General features: G+C 43.7%; 2 protein-coding genes across 3 annotated transcripts; one reads left to right on the forward strand and one right to left on the reverse strand.

Moving 5' to 3' along the window:
* Window positions 1–1,732: 1,732 nt before the first annotated feature.
* Window positions 1,733–14,328, reverse strand: LOC125520896 (ABC transporter G family member 41-like). 2 transcript variants are annotated; one of them, XM_048685937.2, is made up of 23 exons: window positions 13,924–14,328; window positions 13,738–13,823; window positions 13,538–13,622; window positions 13,208–13,367; window positions 12,544–12,620; window positions 11,499–11,552; window positions 11,328–11,418; window positions 10,565–10,866; window positions 9,935–10,216; window positions 7,012–7,325; window positions 6,518–6,678; window positions 6,284–6,387; window positions 6,052–6,205; window positions 5,711–5,818; window positions 5,540–5,613; window positions 5,103–5,435; window positions 4,606–4,896; window positions 3,841–3,924; window positions 3,303–3,436; window positions 2,816–3,049; window positions 2,558–2,729; window positions 2,213–2,467; window positions 1,733–2,116 (listed from the first exon to the last, which is right to left on the reverse strand). In XM_048685937.2, exons 1-23 carry the CDS (start codon window positions 14,254–14,256, stop codon window positions 1,847–1,849), a joined length of 4,158 nt encoding a protein of 1,385 aa, XP_048541894.1. In that variant the 5' UTR covers window positions 14,257–14,328; the 3' UTR covers window positions 1,733–1,846. The 2 variants fall into 2 exon arrangements, with proteins under 2 accessions (XP_048541894.1, XP_048541893.1); XM_048685936.2 differs by having other exon boundaries at window positions 5,540–5,616.
* LOC147961305 (uncharacterized) lies at window positions 7,365–9,919 on the forward strand. The gene has a single exon (XM_087537819.1). It carries the CDS (start codon window positions 7,880–7,882, stop codon window positions 9,089–9,091), a length of 1,212 nt encoding a protein of 403 aa, XP_087393945.1. The 5' UTR covers window positions 7,365–7,879; the 3' UTR covers window positions 9,092–9,919.
* Window positions 14,329–14,910: the final 582 nt, after the last annotated feature.

The raw sequence follows: 14,910 nt of genomic DNA on the forward strand, positions 1-14,910 counted from the left end.
ATCTGCCAAAGTTTGTGACGAATCATCAAAGTGTTTTCGAGTGAGTTCATTCTCTACATGACACTTTTATGGTCGTTCAATGCATGGTGCGCCGATTGCATGTGCTCAAGGATCCCGCGGTTATGCTCAAGTTGGACATCTCAAAAGCATTCAATTCGGTTAAGTGTTCGTTCTTAATTGAAGTGATGAGAAAATTGGGATTTGGCCCAAGGCGGGTCTAATGGATATGTAGATTATCGGCAAGTTCTTCCACAAGGATTATGGACAATGGCGTGCCTGGAGCACCGATCTATAATTGTGGCCTCCACCAAGGAGACCCTCTGTCACCCATGCTGTTCATATTTATCATGGAACATCTCCAGTGCCTGCTACAGCTAGCATCATCATGTGGAATTCTCTCTCCTTTGGTGCGAACGAGTGTGAGCCAAAGACCGTCTATGTGTTGCGATGACGTGATGATCTTCCTGAAGCCAAAGGAGATGGAGCTAAGAGCCTGTTCCTCTATGCTAGAGGTGTTTGGAGTGGCTTTTGGCCTACGGGTGAACTTGACTAGGAGCACAACTACGTCTATTAGATGCTCTTATGCATCCTCAAGCCATCGACTACCCAATTCTAGGGGCTTGTGGATCAGCTAGCAAGTTGTTTTGCCAAACTGAAGGGCAGCAGCGCTGGCAAAAGTAGGAGACTTCTTCTCATCCAGACCATGCTATGTGCCATCCAAATGTATTGATATGAAAATTCTAAACCAATGCCAGTAATGAAAATAGAGTATTGTGAGTAAATTCACATTGCTACGATGTTTGTTATGTAGGAGAACGCTTCCTTGTTAATTTTACTAGACGAGAGTTGCTTGTCGTCAGATGTGCTTGATCCAAGCATGAATCAGGGGGAAAGGGAAATACGATGAAGATTAAGAATGGGGGAGGAAGAGAGGAAAGGAAAGCAGAATGAATACCAAACATCTTAACTTGCATAGAATGGATAACAAACAATTAAGAAGGAAGAAGGATCACGCTGGCGAAGACTTCCCGTCTGCCTACTACAACAAGGTTTGCCCAACTCCAGTGAGGAAGGGGCAATGACACGCCTTCGGCTCGTTCTAGTACTTGTAGTTGTCGCTAGATGGTCTACAGATCTAGATGTAATTTCTATACTTAATTATGGTGTTCTTTATACTGTCATGACAGTTGATGATAGGTTGGAAGTTTCCCCACAAAACAAAAAAGGATAACAACGTTGATCTTGTCGAAGAAATACACATGATGATCGTTTATATTGAACAGAAATATGAAAAGGTTTATTGAATAAAATTGAAAAGCTCACCTGATGGATGGCAACAGGTTAGCAGACTGGCCAGGCCAAAAGCCCGGCTGGCCGCCTTTGAAGTTATCAGGCAGCTTTAGTCAGTTTGATTAGGATCAGGTTTTTTGTTAAAAATAAATCTAGGAATTGATTGGTGTCACTTAAAACTAGTCCAAATCAATTGGAAAAATCCCAATAAAAAAGTTTAAAGCAAAGGGAAATTATTTTCGACCCAAACAAAAATTTGTAAAATCATTATATTTTAGAAAATCTATTATGGGCTGTAAATTAATAATTTCCTTAAATAATTATTTTGGGTTGAAATAATTACCATAATGTTTTCGAAGACCCAAATAATAATTATTTCGAAGGAAAACTCATGTTATTTCCTCTATTGGAAAATCCAAACAGGCTCTCAAGAGGAACAAGGTCAAAGCAAATCAATCAATTCTATTTAATTGGTTAACATTTCAAAAAATTGATTTTGTTGGGGGGATGTTGCAGCTACTGTTTTCCTACTTCGAAAGTTCGAATACATGTATGTTTATCGGCGTTGGAAATTGAGCTTTGAGATGCTGTAACCGAAGAGGACAGCAAAAACTACGGGGAACGCCGCCAAAACCATGGCTGCCAGCGGCAGCAGGTCGCGTCGAAAACCATAGTAGTCCTTCACGAACGTTGCGACGGATTTGGTCTCTCCAAACACGACTATCATCCTGTCGTTGTAATCCCCGAACTGTGTGGTGAAGAAGACATTGAGCGACCACGACATTGGGGAGATGTAGTAGAGCCATATCCACCATCTCGGTATTTGCTGACATATGTTCAAGAATCCTTTGTAAGCCCAACACTTTTTATATCTCTAATAATGGTAATAATGGTAATCATATATCTGGATGGCTTCACTTACCGGTGAAGGCACGAGAAAGCCGGAGATGAGGTTCTGTAGGCCGTGGCACACAGATGTAAGTACGGAAGCAAGTTGGATGTTAGGGGTGAGGGACACAATCATCATTCCCAGGTAGACGAAGTAGAGCAGCGTGCATGACATGGTGTACATGAACCAGAAGAATTTCGCTGCTGTCCATGCATACCCTATCATCGGATATGCTATCAGCATGAACATCACTACCTGCACCAGGACATAAGGTATCTCCATGGCAACCTAAATCCAAAAATGATAGTTAAGTCAATGCCTGCACATATGTAGCAGTAGCATAATCTATCTGAAAAGCCTTCATGTGATTAATAGGACCTGAGCAAAAGAGTAGGCCCAAGGAGAGTACATCCCTGCAAACCGCTCCCTGTACACGACGGATCGCTCGATGGAGACGAATGGCATCACTGCCTGGCAAATGTTGGTGCCGGTGAACAGAGTGATCCCAAACATGCACCCCAATATGGTGAATAGGCCTCGCTGGTCGTTTCTACCCTCAAACAAAGCAAGCAGCAGCTTCAATCACATGCTTCTACCATATATATACATAATTAAGAGATGGCTTGCATTGCATACATGTGGTTGATGTTGCCTCGCTGCCAGAACAATGTGCCGAAGAAAATGCAGAAACCTAACATGGACGCCAAGCGCACCAGGTTGTAGGAAGGGGTTCTCCAATACGACAGACACTGCTTCCAGAGACAAGCTTTGAATTGCTCCCGAAACTTCTGCGGAAACTGTGTTGGGAAATGGAGGTCACTCGTGCCTGGAACTGGTACGCTCAAGCGCTTTACCAGCATGTCCTTGTCCCTTTGATGACCAAATTTACATATCGGTTAGCACAAATATTATGTTAGGATTAGCTTAAAGGCTGAATGAGAGCTCTGTTAAACATGGTATGTGACCCATGCTTATGTTCTATTCTGATCAAAATCGTTTCTGTTTTTCTTAGATATTGTAGAAGGTTGGAGACGCAATTTTTATATGCATAATCTATAGTGTAGTGATTATAATTCACATGTTAAGGCACTATTGCTAACTGAGCTGGTTCGTTGAAACTTACTTGCACATTGACGATGCCCTGTACATTTGTACAAAATCTGCTCCCACTTGAGCTTCCATAGATGTAGAAGTAACTTCTAGCATCCATGTTGATGGGTTATAGTTGTCCTTGATCCTAGGTATCGCAGGTATTGCCTATAAAAATAAAATAAAACTCACCAGTTTGTATAGCACAGCAACTGGGGAGAAAAGTCAGATGGTGGACTGGTGGTGAACTAAGTATAGCCTTCTCTGATCAAAACATACAACAGCTATGATTAATATAGCTCACCCCCTTCAGTGGTACGTAGAATGCGAATCACAAGGGCTAAATATGGGTTCATAACAATACATAACTTCATGAACTTTTTGTGCAAAAAACAATACTTTTGAAAATACAGAAAAAGGTGAAAACCAAATCTTGTTACGTTTGTTTACTGTTAATGATAGGTTTAATTAAACTGGCCTATATCACATACAAATGGATGATATACAATTACAAAGCATACATGCATTTGTTCAGTCCTTTCGTGCAAGGTTGAGTTAAAATTCCTAGTTACCTGGAAATATTGGATGACCTCACAAGAATGATGTCCAACTGGCCCAGCATAGATCAACTCTCCACCTCTTCTCATGAGCATCAACTACATTTATATTACAACATAATTAGTAAATATGGTACTTCACTTCCAAATGAATTATTTTGTTGAGGAATTTCTTATTAATAGTGTACATAAAGTTATATGGAACTAGGGTTTACAGTTTAGTTGAATACTTATTAATCAAAATGTATGTTACCATATGCATCTACTTAAGTGGCACTGCTAAACCCAACCAAGTGTTGTAGATATTTTTCTCTATTCTCCAACTAATCTGGGAATTACCTACCCCATGAAACGAATATGTCAGCACATTTTAACATCATCTTTGTTAATGATACAACAGAGGTTTCGTGCCATTCATATAGAAAATTTCACTGTTAGCTCCTAGAAAAATTAGTTGAGGCAGACTCTGCCTTGGACTTAATTTGGGGTTCTTTCAGTTCTGGTGGATAAAGTGATGATTCTCTATCTGGGGTAGCATGCAATTTGTTCCATGTCTGATGGTTAATTGTATGACCTGGCTTCTTTATTTCAGGTTGTGGTACCACCACTTTAATTCATGTTTGATTGAATCAAAACTTATTTTTCCACATACTTATCCAATATAATATATTTTTAAATCTATATTAGATTTTTAAATTATTACTTAATACACTATGTCTTGGTGCCTAGAGAGAGAATCTTGGAGAAGGTCAGAAGGCTATATATATGTAAAGTAATTACCTCATCAAATGCCTCAAATATATCGATACTTGGTTGGTGAATGGTGCACACGACTGTTCGACCTGTGTCTGCAACGTTCTTGACTGCACGCATGACAATAGCAGCTGCCCTTGCATCCAAACCTGATGTTGGCTCATCCATGAATATGATTGAAGGGTTAGACACAAGCTCGACTGCTATAGTGAGCCGTTTCCGTTGCTCCGTCGACAGTCCATTTACCCCTGGTATCCCAACCAAAGAATCTCTAATTTCATCCAACTCAATTGTTTCAAGAACTTCATTAACAAATTCCTGCAAGGGTAAGGAATATAGATGAGCTCAGAGTTTCATATCTCAACTGTTTCTGGTGGCTAGGATGCTAGTATGCAAACCATGTACACTATTCCTCTGTCCCAAATTTAAAACGTCTTATAATTTGGGACGGAGGTAGTACTTTCTTTCCATATACATTTTCATATTGTAGCTTATGTTTCGTTGCAGAAACAAATATAGCTCACATCTCTTGCTTTTGAATCAGTTTCTGGTGGAAGGCGCAACCAGGCTGAATATGCAACTGATTCGCGCACTGTGATTTGTGGGGAATGAACATCAATCTGTTCACAGTAGCCTGATATCCTAGCAAAAGTTTGCTGAATTTTAGGATAACCCCCTATTCTTATGTCCCCTTCAATAACGCCGCCTGTTTTCCTTCCAGCAAGAACATCAAGGAGTGTTGTTTTCCCCGCTCCAGTAACCCCCATGAGTGCCGAGAGAACCCCTGGCTGAAATGCTCCTGTGATATTATGGAGTAGTTGCAGTTTTCTTTCCATGTAACCATGCTCCCTCATTTCCTGCGATGAGGAAATACTTAGTTTTTAGTTATCAGCCCTTGCTATGACTCTAATTAAGCTCTTCAGCCATGTGTGCATAGATGTTCGAGCTACATAAGAATTACCGCGGGGGTGTCTACATAGTAGTTGACATCCTGGAAAGATATTGTAAGGGGTGTGAAAGGCAATACCATCCTCCCTGCTGCACGAGATTTAATATTGATGAGTCAAATCTTGATTATATTCCAACGACAGTGTGAGTTGTGTTTAGTTGCGTCATGGAAAATTCAACTAACCAGTGCTATTGGGTAGCCATGAAGTTTCTGCATGTAACTTAGGCCTCCCATTTTCCGTATCCTTAACTGCGGTAATCTTATTGCAAGCGATAATAGCACGAGAAGATGCTGGAACCGAGAGTTTCGAAGGAGATTAGAACAGATAGCATATCTAACAAGAGTGAACAACATGTTCTTCCGAATTAATTGAAGTATTTTGTTCCATTTCTGATGTTACTTTTTTCTCCAGCATATATATGCTTAATTGAGTTCACATTCATGCTATACTGTTAGAAAGAAAGTACAGTATTTAACTTATTTAGCTAATTAGCTTAACATAATATAAGCCATGTCGTACTTACGGTTTTTAATGGTCAAGAAGATGGCAAAGCCTACATTGAACAACAAAGTAAACCCAAGCAATGCTCCAATTGAGATCCAGTAGAAGTAGCTGGGGAAGTCTAGACCTCGATCCATTAGTATCCTCCTTCCAAGTGCTACGCCGGATATTGTGATCTATCAACGCAGGAACTTCAGTATTGTTTGGGATTGCATTTTTTATAGTTAATTCATACTTGGTATGCCAAAGTGTACCTCTGACCATCTTGGTGCCAAAAACTCATTTCCAGTCAAGCCTATCTCCGCGTAAGACAATGGAGATACCCAAAATACCCATTTTAGCCAATTAGGCAGAAATGCTGTAGTGATATGGCACTGAAATTGTTAGTGGTGCTTGTTTAATAGTTTAGCATGACACGCGTTTAGAAGATATTAGGACACGTCACTTGTTAGCAATATGAAGCTTATGAAAATAAGGGAGTGTCTTACAGCGAGGAATTAAGAAACCCCCAAATAGAAGGGTGAATAGAAATGCCAGAGTACCACCGACAGAACCAGCCACCATTGTTTGACAGTATGAGGCGACACAACGAAACATTGATAATATTACTGTGTGCATCAGGAAGAGGATGAGGAGCTGACAGAAGAACCTGAACACAAGAATCGTGGATCTTAAGTCTGAACACAAAGTCAGGATTGCATCTGAAACCTAGGTTTCATGGAAATAATCAAAGAGAAGTAAAGATAGTTGAACATTGATAATAACTTCAGTACACCCAGATCACTACAAAACCAATATAAACAATCATTTATACTGCAAGTTTTTTTTCACTTGGTGATTATACTCACATCTGAATGACTCGGAATGGGTGAATATATAGTGATATATAATTCCTGAATGATGACAGGAAATGTTGCTGTAGTTGAATTAGTGCTTCCTTCCCATCAACTAATTAGTTTCTACAATAGAATGATGACTTTACCTGGATGCTTCTGGGGTATGGCCAATCAAGTAGTAGGATATCGATGTCAAAGCTACCGACCCAACTAAAGAGAATGGAATCTTTAGGATAAAAGATGGTATTGCATAAGCCCATGCAGGATAGAAGTAGTTGTCTCTATGTTTGTAGAAGACAGGCAGTCTTTCGATTGTCATGGCCATGTCAGGGAATCCATTCACTATCAGCAGCAGGAGTGCATAGAAGAGGGAACCCATATAATAGTTGGCATGAATTCTGTCAACACCCATACGTGTCCGCAGAAATACTGTCCCAGTAATAAGACCAAATAGTCCAAGCTGCAGCGAAAACACGTAGTATATGCTAGTTAATGGTGGTTAGGTGGTCATGTCAAAAAAAAGTACAACATGACATAGCTGTAATTGCGTTGATTTTGACAGTGAAAACTGCAAGAAATGCTTTAAGAAAAACAATATAGTTGTCCCGCTATAGTATAGGTAATGATAGAAGCCCACAAGCATTTGAAGTCCTCAAATTGCACACTGAGTAAGAACTGAATGTAGAATAAGATGCTGACATGCTGGGCAAGTTCCTGCTGTAGTGTTAGAGTACGTAATGGGCCTAATGGCCTGGGCTGGCGGTATAGTCCGCTAGTCTTAGTGTTAATTAGAGATAAGGGTCGCTTACTTAGGGGTCAAATAAGCCTTGCTTGGGAGTCAAGTAAATCTCTCTATATAAAGAGAGGAGATGTATCAATCTAATCAAGTAAGAATTAAGAAGGAAATCCCTTCCATCTTGCCTGGCCGTGGGCAAAAGGCCCCCGGCCGGCCCTCTCTCGTCCTCCTTCTAGTAGGACCATAACAATTTGGTATTAGCTAGCTTCGGTTCGATCATGTCTTCACCATCGCCCAACCCGTCTCTTCCGCTGCCGGTCACCTCGTCGCCTCCCACGACCATCACGATCGTCGCCCCGCTCCTGCCCGTGCCGAGATCCTCTGTCGCTCCTGCCCCCGCCGTCCTCACCCCAGAGGAGGTGTCCGGGGCGCTGCGGGACCTAACCCAGGCGGTCCAGGAGATCCGCCTGTTCTTGGCCGGGTCCTACAGGCCGCACCCGGCTGCGCCGCCCATCGCGCCGCCATGGCTACCGTGGCAGCCGCTCCACCAGGCGGCCTCCGCCGCGCTCGCCGGGCCGCTGCAGCTGCCATCCACCGCCCCGCCTTGGCTGCAGTGGCAGCCGACGCTCCTGGCGGCCTCGGTCGCGCCCAGCGCTCCGCCGCAGCAGCCACTGCCGCTGCCCCAGGGCGTCCCCGCCGCGCTCGCCGGGCCGCTGCAGCTGCCATCCACCGCCACCACCGCCCCGCCCTGGCTACAATGGCAGCCGCCGCTCCTAGCGGTCTCCGCCGCGCCCGGCGCTCCGCTGCAGCAGCCACAGCCGGTCAGCTTCGGCCCCGCATCGACCGCACCGGCGGGAGTCTCGATCCACCAGATCAAGTTCCCGCCGTCGCCATTACCGCTTCCCCAGGGCGTCCCCATCCAGCAGATCAAGTTCCCGCCGTCGCAGTCACCGCTTCCAGCTTGGATCACTACCCGCCACGTGTCGGCGGCGGTGAGGCTGCAGGCTGCTGCGCGCGGCCTCCTAGTGCGTCGGCGTGTGCGGGATATGCGTGGGCTGCAGCTGCCGCTCCTCCCAGCTGCGCTTCGCTACGCAAAGGACCTCAATTTCGTCCGCTGCGTCGGGGATCTTGGGCATGTTGTTGTCCCCGTGGGCAACGACCTCAAAGTCTGCGACATCGGCGGTTGGGGGGCGCACCTCCCCTCGTCATTCTCCATCGCAAGCCCTGCACTCTTCTCCGTGCGGTGCAGACCAACAGCCGCCTGGCGGGGAGAAGGCAGGGTGTCACCGACAGGAGTGCATCGCGTAGCACCACTGCATTCCGCCGGCCGCCACGAGGGCTCCTCTGCTGGTCGCTCCTGCGACCACTTCCAGGTGGCCATACACATGCACTCTTTTTGTCCAGATGGTGTCCATGGGATCCAGGTGGCTGTACACGTGTACGTCCGACGTGCGGATGGTGTCCACTTTTTGTTAAGGGGTCCAAAATAAATCGTCCCAGTCCATTTCAGGTTGAGAGTAATAAAACAAGCCGAGATGTAAGGCTTGTTTTTAGGTGTTAGATTTGTGTTGCGTCGAGTCATGGTTATAAATTGGTTAGGCTGCAGCTCGACGTACTCTAACATGTAGACTTGTATATGGTCCGAGAGTTCAATGTTCTCAGTGTACCGAAGAAACTATTGCAAAGATGGCTACAAGCCCATGTGCCCTGTGTTAAGCACATACAGCCCCCAATCCTACAACATTTCGCATTTGAGCACACCTAAAGCTATATACGACATCAATATTTCCCTTTATTGTCTACTATATGTATTAATGCTGCAGTTCACTTGAAAGCTGAAAGCGACACAAAATGCGGATGTAAATATAGCTGACAATTTTTAGTGCAAAGGCTTTATTGATTCAAAGGAGTTCCATAGGATTTTTGGAGGATTTAGATCCTTAGTAGTTTTTCCTATGGAGGTTGTTTGATTCGCAGGATTGGAATCCTTAGTAATTTTTCCATAGGTTCATTAGTACTACATTTTATTAGAGGAAAATTTTCATTCACTCAAACCTCTTGGTAGAATTCATTTGCTTTTCCAGTTCTATCAAAACCTCTTTCATCCAAATTCCTATAGTTCTGTCTCGATTACTAGTTTTGCTATATTTCTATCCAAACTAATAGTACTAAGCACAAAGCATGTAATTTGAGGATTGTGCATACAGACTAGAACTCAATTTACAGTCATAAACACCTAGCATGTGACATTCGAGATAGCACTGCAAAACTAGGCACAAATCTCCATGTATCAGTCACATTTTTCTTCCAAAAGATAGCTTCGACTTGCTTACCTGAGCGGCTTTTGTTATGTGGATGAAGGCATTCCTTTTCATAAGAAGAAGCTCACGTGCAAAACATGCCTTGAGGAGATCCCACTTGGATAATGAGTAGATACTGAAGAACAGGGCATTCTTATGCCCTTTTGATTCATCATACGGCTTTGAAAGCTCCTCAGCAAGATTCTGACCAGTTTGAGATGCTTTGAACTTATCACAGAATTGGTCAACTGTAACAAAATTATATATTTCTTTGGTGCAGCTCCAGTATTGTTGTTGATCCTTTTTTGACAAGACCTATGTATACATAAGTTTTTAAGAGTGGACTACTTTATGATGGTAAGAAAGAGTACAAATAAGCAACACAAACTCAGGTTATCATAATCTATACCCAATTACTTCATATTAACAATGTTTACTTTCATAGAATGCACACCCAAAATAGTAGTTGTAACTCATACTTCGCACAAATGTTGAAACCCAAAACCCTGTACAAGAGAATTTCTATATAACAAAATCAAAGTATGTAAATTACTCCCTCTGATTCAAAATAAGTGTCACAGTTTGGAACTAAGGTTAGTTCAACCTTAGTTCAAAACTGCGACGCTTATTATGGATCAGAGGGAGTAGTATTTTGCTAAATACCTCTTGAAGGAAGTCAGCACTTCCTTTTCTTTCTGGGCACTTGAAGCCACATGATTCAAAGAAACTCATGATGCAGCTCTTAGGGCCATGGTATACAATTTGTCCTTCAGCCATCAAGATAATATCGTCAAAAAGTTCGTAGGTCTCTGGTGTTGGTTGAAGGAGTGAGACGAGTATGGTAAACTCTGATATATGAGCTAGCTGTTGGAGACAAGAAACAACTTGGAAGGTGGTGGAGCTGTCCAGCCCGGTTGATATTTCATCCATGAAGAGCACTTTCGATGGTCCTACTATCATCTCTCCTGCTTGTAAGACATTTTTTACAAGTGAGAAAAAATTAAGCTTCCAGTATCGAAATATTTTTATTTATTTTATCCTATATACACCAAAATTAAGGTTGGGATTATATAAACTGAATATATCACACTACTAACTAGCTACATTCTACAAGTAGAAAAAATCATACTAAGTTGATTCCCATCAGGGTGGCTTGCGCGCTTTCATCACAACAGAAATTTGTGGTTTGTTGTGACAAGATTTTCATATCGGTTCATGGTAATAACAAAGTACATAAAACATTCGGTGAAATCAATTAGTCACCAGAAATGAGATGTGTACCTTTCAATACGAAGTTAAGGAATTTTAGTCAATGAATCACACAACTATTAATTTATTTATTTATCTTGCAAAAATAGTATTTACAAGATTATATAGTTGAGATGATAAAACGATCCTGAAAATGTGATATGTATTGTGAATTCACCTGTGGTTAGTCTTTTCTTCTCACCGCCAGAAATACCTCTTCTCATGGCATCTCCGACTAGTACATCAGCGCATGTGTCAAGTCCCATTATCTGTGTGGCAAGAATAGATTATGCATAGGCAAAACATTGTACTCTGGAACCAGTGGTATTCTTCTTCGGACATTATTTACCTTCATAATGTAGTCTGTTTGGATGCTTCTTTCCAAACCTTCCACAGATAGTGCCTATAAAAAGTGCATACCAGTTGTAATTGTATATTTGGTTCTATGAATTTTTTTTCTTAGAATCAATAGAAAGAATCCCGCTGAAAAATAATGTTAGCACTTGGTAGAAAGGATGGCGTTTCCAAATCGATGGAGAGAAGGAGCCGGCAGCGCGAATCAGTGGAAAAGAGCATGCGGGCGATGGTGCAGTTGAGGCCAGCAACGCGGTGACCATGGAGGGTGGAGGTCCGTGCCCCATCCGACCGCGCCGCTAGGGTCCGTGCCCCATCCGGCCGCGCCGCTTGCGTCGGCGCGCAGCCGCCAATACAATCCGAGGCCATCTCAGGCGGCGCAGTCGGAACAGAGCAGGTCGCAAACATGGTTTAGGGTTCGTATGTGGCGTTTCACCATGTGCGCTCTGTTGGATAGGATGGTAGAAAAGGTCCAGTAGGCCCAATTGAACATGAAACACCCAAAAAAGGCACCGGAGCAGCGGCCCGAAATGCCCAGCGCAGCCTGACGTGCGAGTTAGCGCCTGCGTACGAGATTTAGGTGGGACTAACAACGAATCCGACGGTCAAAAAAGACTAAAAATGACGATCTAACGGCTAGAAATGCTAATGGCCTGAGAGGGTTGAGAGGGTGCTCGGTTTTAATCTTCTATATCTAAATAGCTAGCCCCCACTAACATATTTCTCTCAACATGCAAGCATGCCACATCATCAAGCAACATGCATGGCAAAAGGACCACCACAACATGTATTCATGCATAAGAAAATGTCCATCTCAACATGCAAACATAAATGAGATATTTAATAAATATTTTACAATACATTAATCAAACACAATAAAGCATCTGAATTTACAATTTTTTAGTTTTCATAGTATTACTATTCACATTCCATACAAATCAAATATCATCGAAATATAATGCAAATATTCCCGCAACAACGTGCGGGGTATTATCTAGTATATCTAAATTATCAGAGAAAGGGTTTCCATCAGCACACACCTTCATGTAAGTATCTATGTCAGGGTCAGGTGTGATCCCGGCCTCCTTCTCCCTTCTAATGACCTCCTTCATGATTTCTATTTTGCACAAGAAAGGCTTCCCATCAGCACACACCTTCATGTAAGTGTCTATGTTCATTTGATAGAATGAGTAAATGATATTTCGTTCATGTCAATGTCCTCATGACTTTTGGGCATTTGCTTCCTTTTACTAGTGAGCAGCCTGATGTCCCACCAAAACTCTATGTTAACCAGGTCCCGAAACAAAACAAAAAATGGTCAGTTATTATATTTCAGCAAATCAAGGTCCTTATGACTTTTGGGCATTTGCTTCGATTACTAGTTAGCAGCCTGATGTCCCACCAAAACTCTATGTCAACCAGGTCCCAAAACAAAACAAAAAATGGTCAGTTATTATATTTCAGCAACTCAAGGTCCTTATGACTTTTGGGCATTTGCTTCGATTAGTTAGTAGCCCTGTTGTCCCGCCAAAACTTGTATTTTAACCAGGTCCCAAAAGAACACAAAAAATGGTCAATTATTATATTTCAGCAACTCAAGGTCCTTATGACTTTTGGGCATTTGCTTCAATTAGTTAGTAGCCCTGTTGTCCCACCAAAACTTCTATTTTAACCAGGTCCCAAAAGAAAAGAAAAAATGATTACCTGCTCTGCTGCCAACGCCCTGAAATCTCGCGGAGAAGTCGAGCGTCTCCCTGACGGTCATCTCAGGGACATGAAGATCATACTGGCCAACGTAAGCTGCCGTCTTCTCTGGAACGAAATCTTGCAGCTTGACACCATTGTATTCAATTTCCCCTGTTACCTATGCACGCACACAATACATACTTAGTATGTGAGTAAAGGAAGTAGTGAAATACACGGCACGCGGTGTTTTCTTTGTGCAATTTCAGATCTATGTAGAGCTTATTGTAAGTGGCAATACAGAAAAAAGAGAATTAACGGCAGACGACGCGGACCGATCGACGGGGATACCTTGAGATTTTTGTTGAGCTTTCCAGCAAGTGCCTGCAGAAGGGTGGTTTTGCCACAGCCCGGGGGTCCAAGGAGCAGGGTCATCCTGCATGCATATATTGTTTTAGAGGAAAATCCTGCATGCATATATCATTTGCATATGTACTGTACTGATGGCGATGAAGGAAGGAAAGAGGGATAGCAGGAGGAACCTTGATTACCTGGAAGGCTTTAGGATGCCGGTGACATCTTTGAGGATGCAGATCCTTTCTCGGCCACGGTTGAGCCCCAGCACGGTGGTGAGCAGCTGCATGCGGGTCGCAATGGCGGCATTTGAGCGAACAGGTAGCGAGTGGAACTGTAGGAGTACGTACGGAAGAGTAGTAAACACGAACGGAGTTACGTACGGAGAGGCCGGAGACGGCGGAGTTGAGGAGCGTGGGGAGCGGCTTGCCGCGGACGAGCTGGCACTCGGCCTCCACGCGCACGCCCCGCCACCGCACCTCCACCGTCGGCTGCCGCACGCCCACCCTGTCCATCCTGCGGCGCTGGCGCCGCAGCAGCCGGAGGTTGTCCCCGTGGACGTCGTCGGCGACGAGGGCGTGCACCAGCCCCCGCCGGCCGGCCGCCCTCAGCCGCCGCACCGGCTCCGAATGGAGAGGGAGCGCCTCCTCCTCGTCCTCCGAACCATCATCTATAACCTCTTGTTGCTCCTCGCCTATCATCTCCACCTCGCTCATCGCCTCCTAGCCCTAGCTAGCAGTAGCAACCAACCTCGATCGAGCTCAGTTTCCTCCCTCCCTCCCTCCCGCCATTGCACGATTGTTTTACTACTATAGTAGTATTAATAATTGGTTTGATGAAACAGTCACAGTCTAGCTCTGAACGTACGTAGCGGGTGCAACGACGTTGATACTTTGAAACTGACCTAGTACGTATCATGTGCTTCACTTGTCAAAAACTAAGTTAAAATCACGGTCCAAGCCAGCTAGCGACCAGCTACTGACTTGACTGAGTGAGTGAGTAGTAGAAGAAGAACTCATTCCACGCCGACGGCCAAAGCAAGTGTGTTCATATGGATGAATATGAAATTAGGAAACTCTAGCTGGAGTCCCGTGCGTGCATGCGTCCGTCCTGAGTCTCTTGGAGTACTGTTAGCCGCCCGGAGGTCGTACGTGGTATATATGTACAGAGAATGTAGACCTGACTTCAAGTCGGCCATCCACTTGGTTTTGAAAGGGGAGGATCTGTAAACCCGCTTTGTGTGCAAGCTGCGGCCCCGGTTTTGTCGTTGAGTTGAGTTGTTTGATGCTTGCACTATACATTTTGAACCACGGAAAAGTTAACGGATGAACTGCCCAATTACCCCACCCCTAATTGGTGGGCAAATTATT

This window comes from Triticum urartu, chromosome 7A (genome assembly GCF_056163025.1).
Source record: "Triticum urartu cultivar PI428250 chromosome 7A, HENAU_Tu73, whole genome shotgun sequence".
In the NCBI taxonomy this organism is placed as follows: domain Eukaryota; kingdom Viridiplantae; phylum Streptophyta; class Magnoliopsida; order Poales; family Poaceae; genus Triticum; species Triticum urartu.

Excerpts from the sequence above, each read along its gene's own strand:
- LOC147961305 (XM_087537819.1), top strand. The coding sequence starts at position 7,880 with ATGTCTTCACCATCGCCCAACCCGTCTCTTCCGCTGCCGGTCACCTCG.
- LOC125520896 (XM_048685936.2), bottom strand. The coding sequence starts at position 14,256 with ATGAGCGAGGTGGAGATGATAGGCGAGGAGCAACAAGAGGTTATAGAT. Across the intron at positions 6,388-6,517 it reads GGGTTTCTTAATTCCTCGCT|CATTTCTGCCTAATTGGCTA; the intron begins GTAAGACACTCC and ends ATATCACTACAG. Across the intron at positions 4,897-5,102 it reads CTGATTCAAAAGCAAGAGAT|GAATTTGTTAATGAAGTTCT; the intron begins GTGAGCTATATT and ends TTACCCTTGCAG.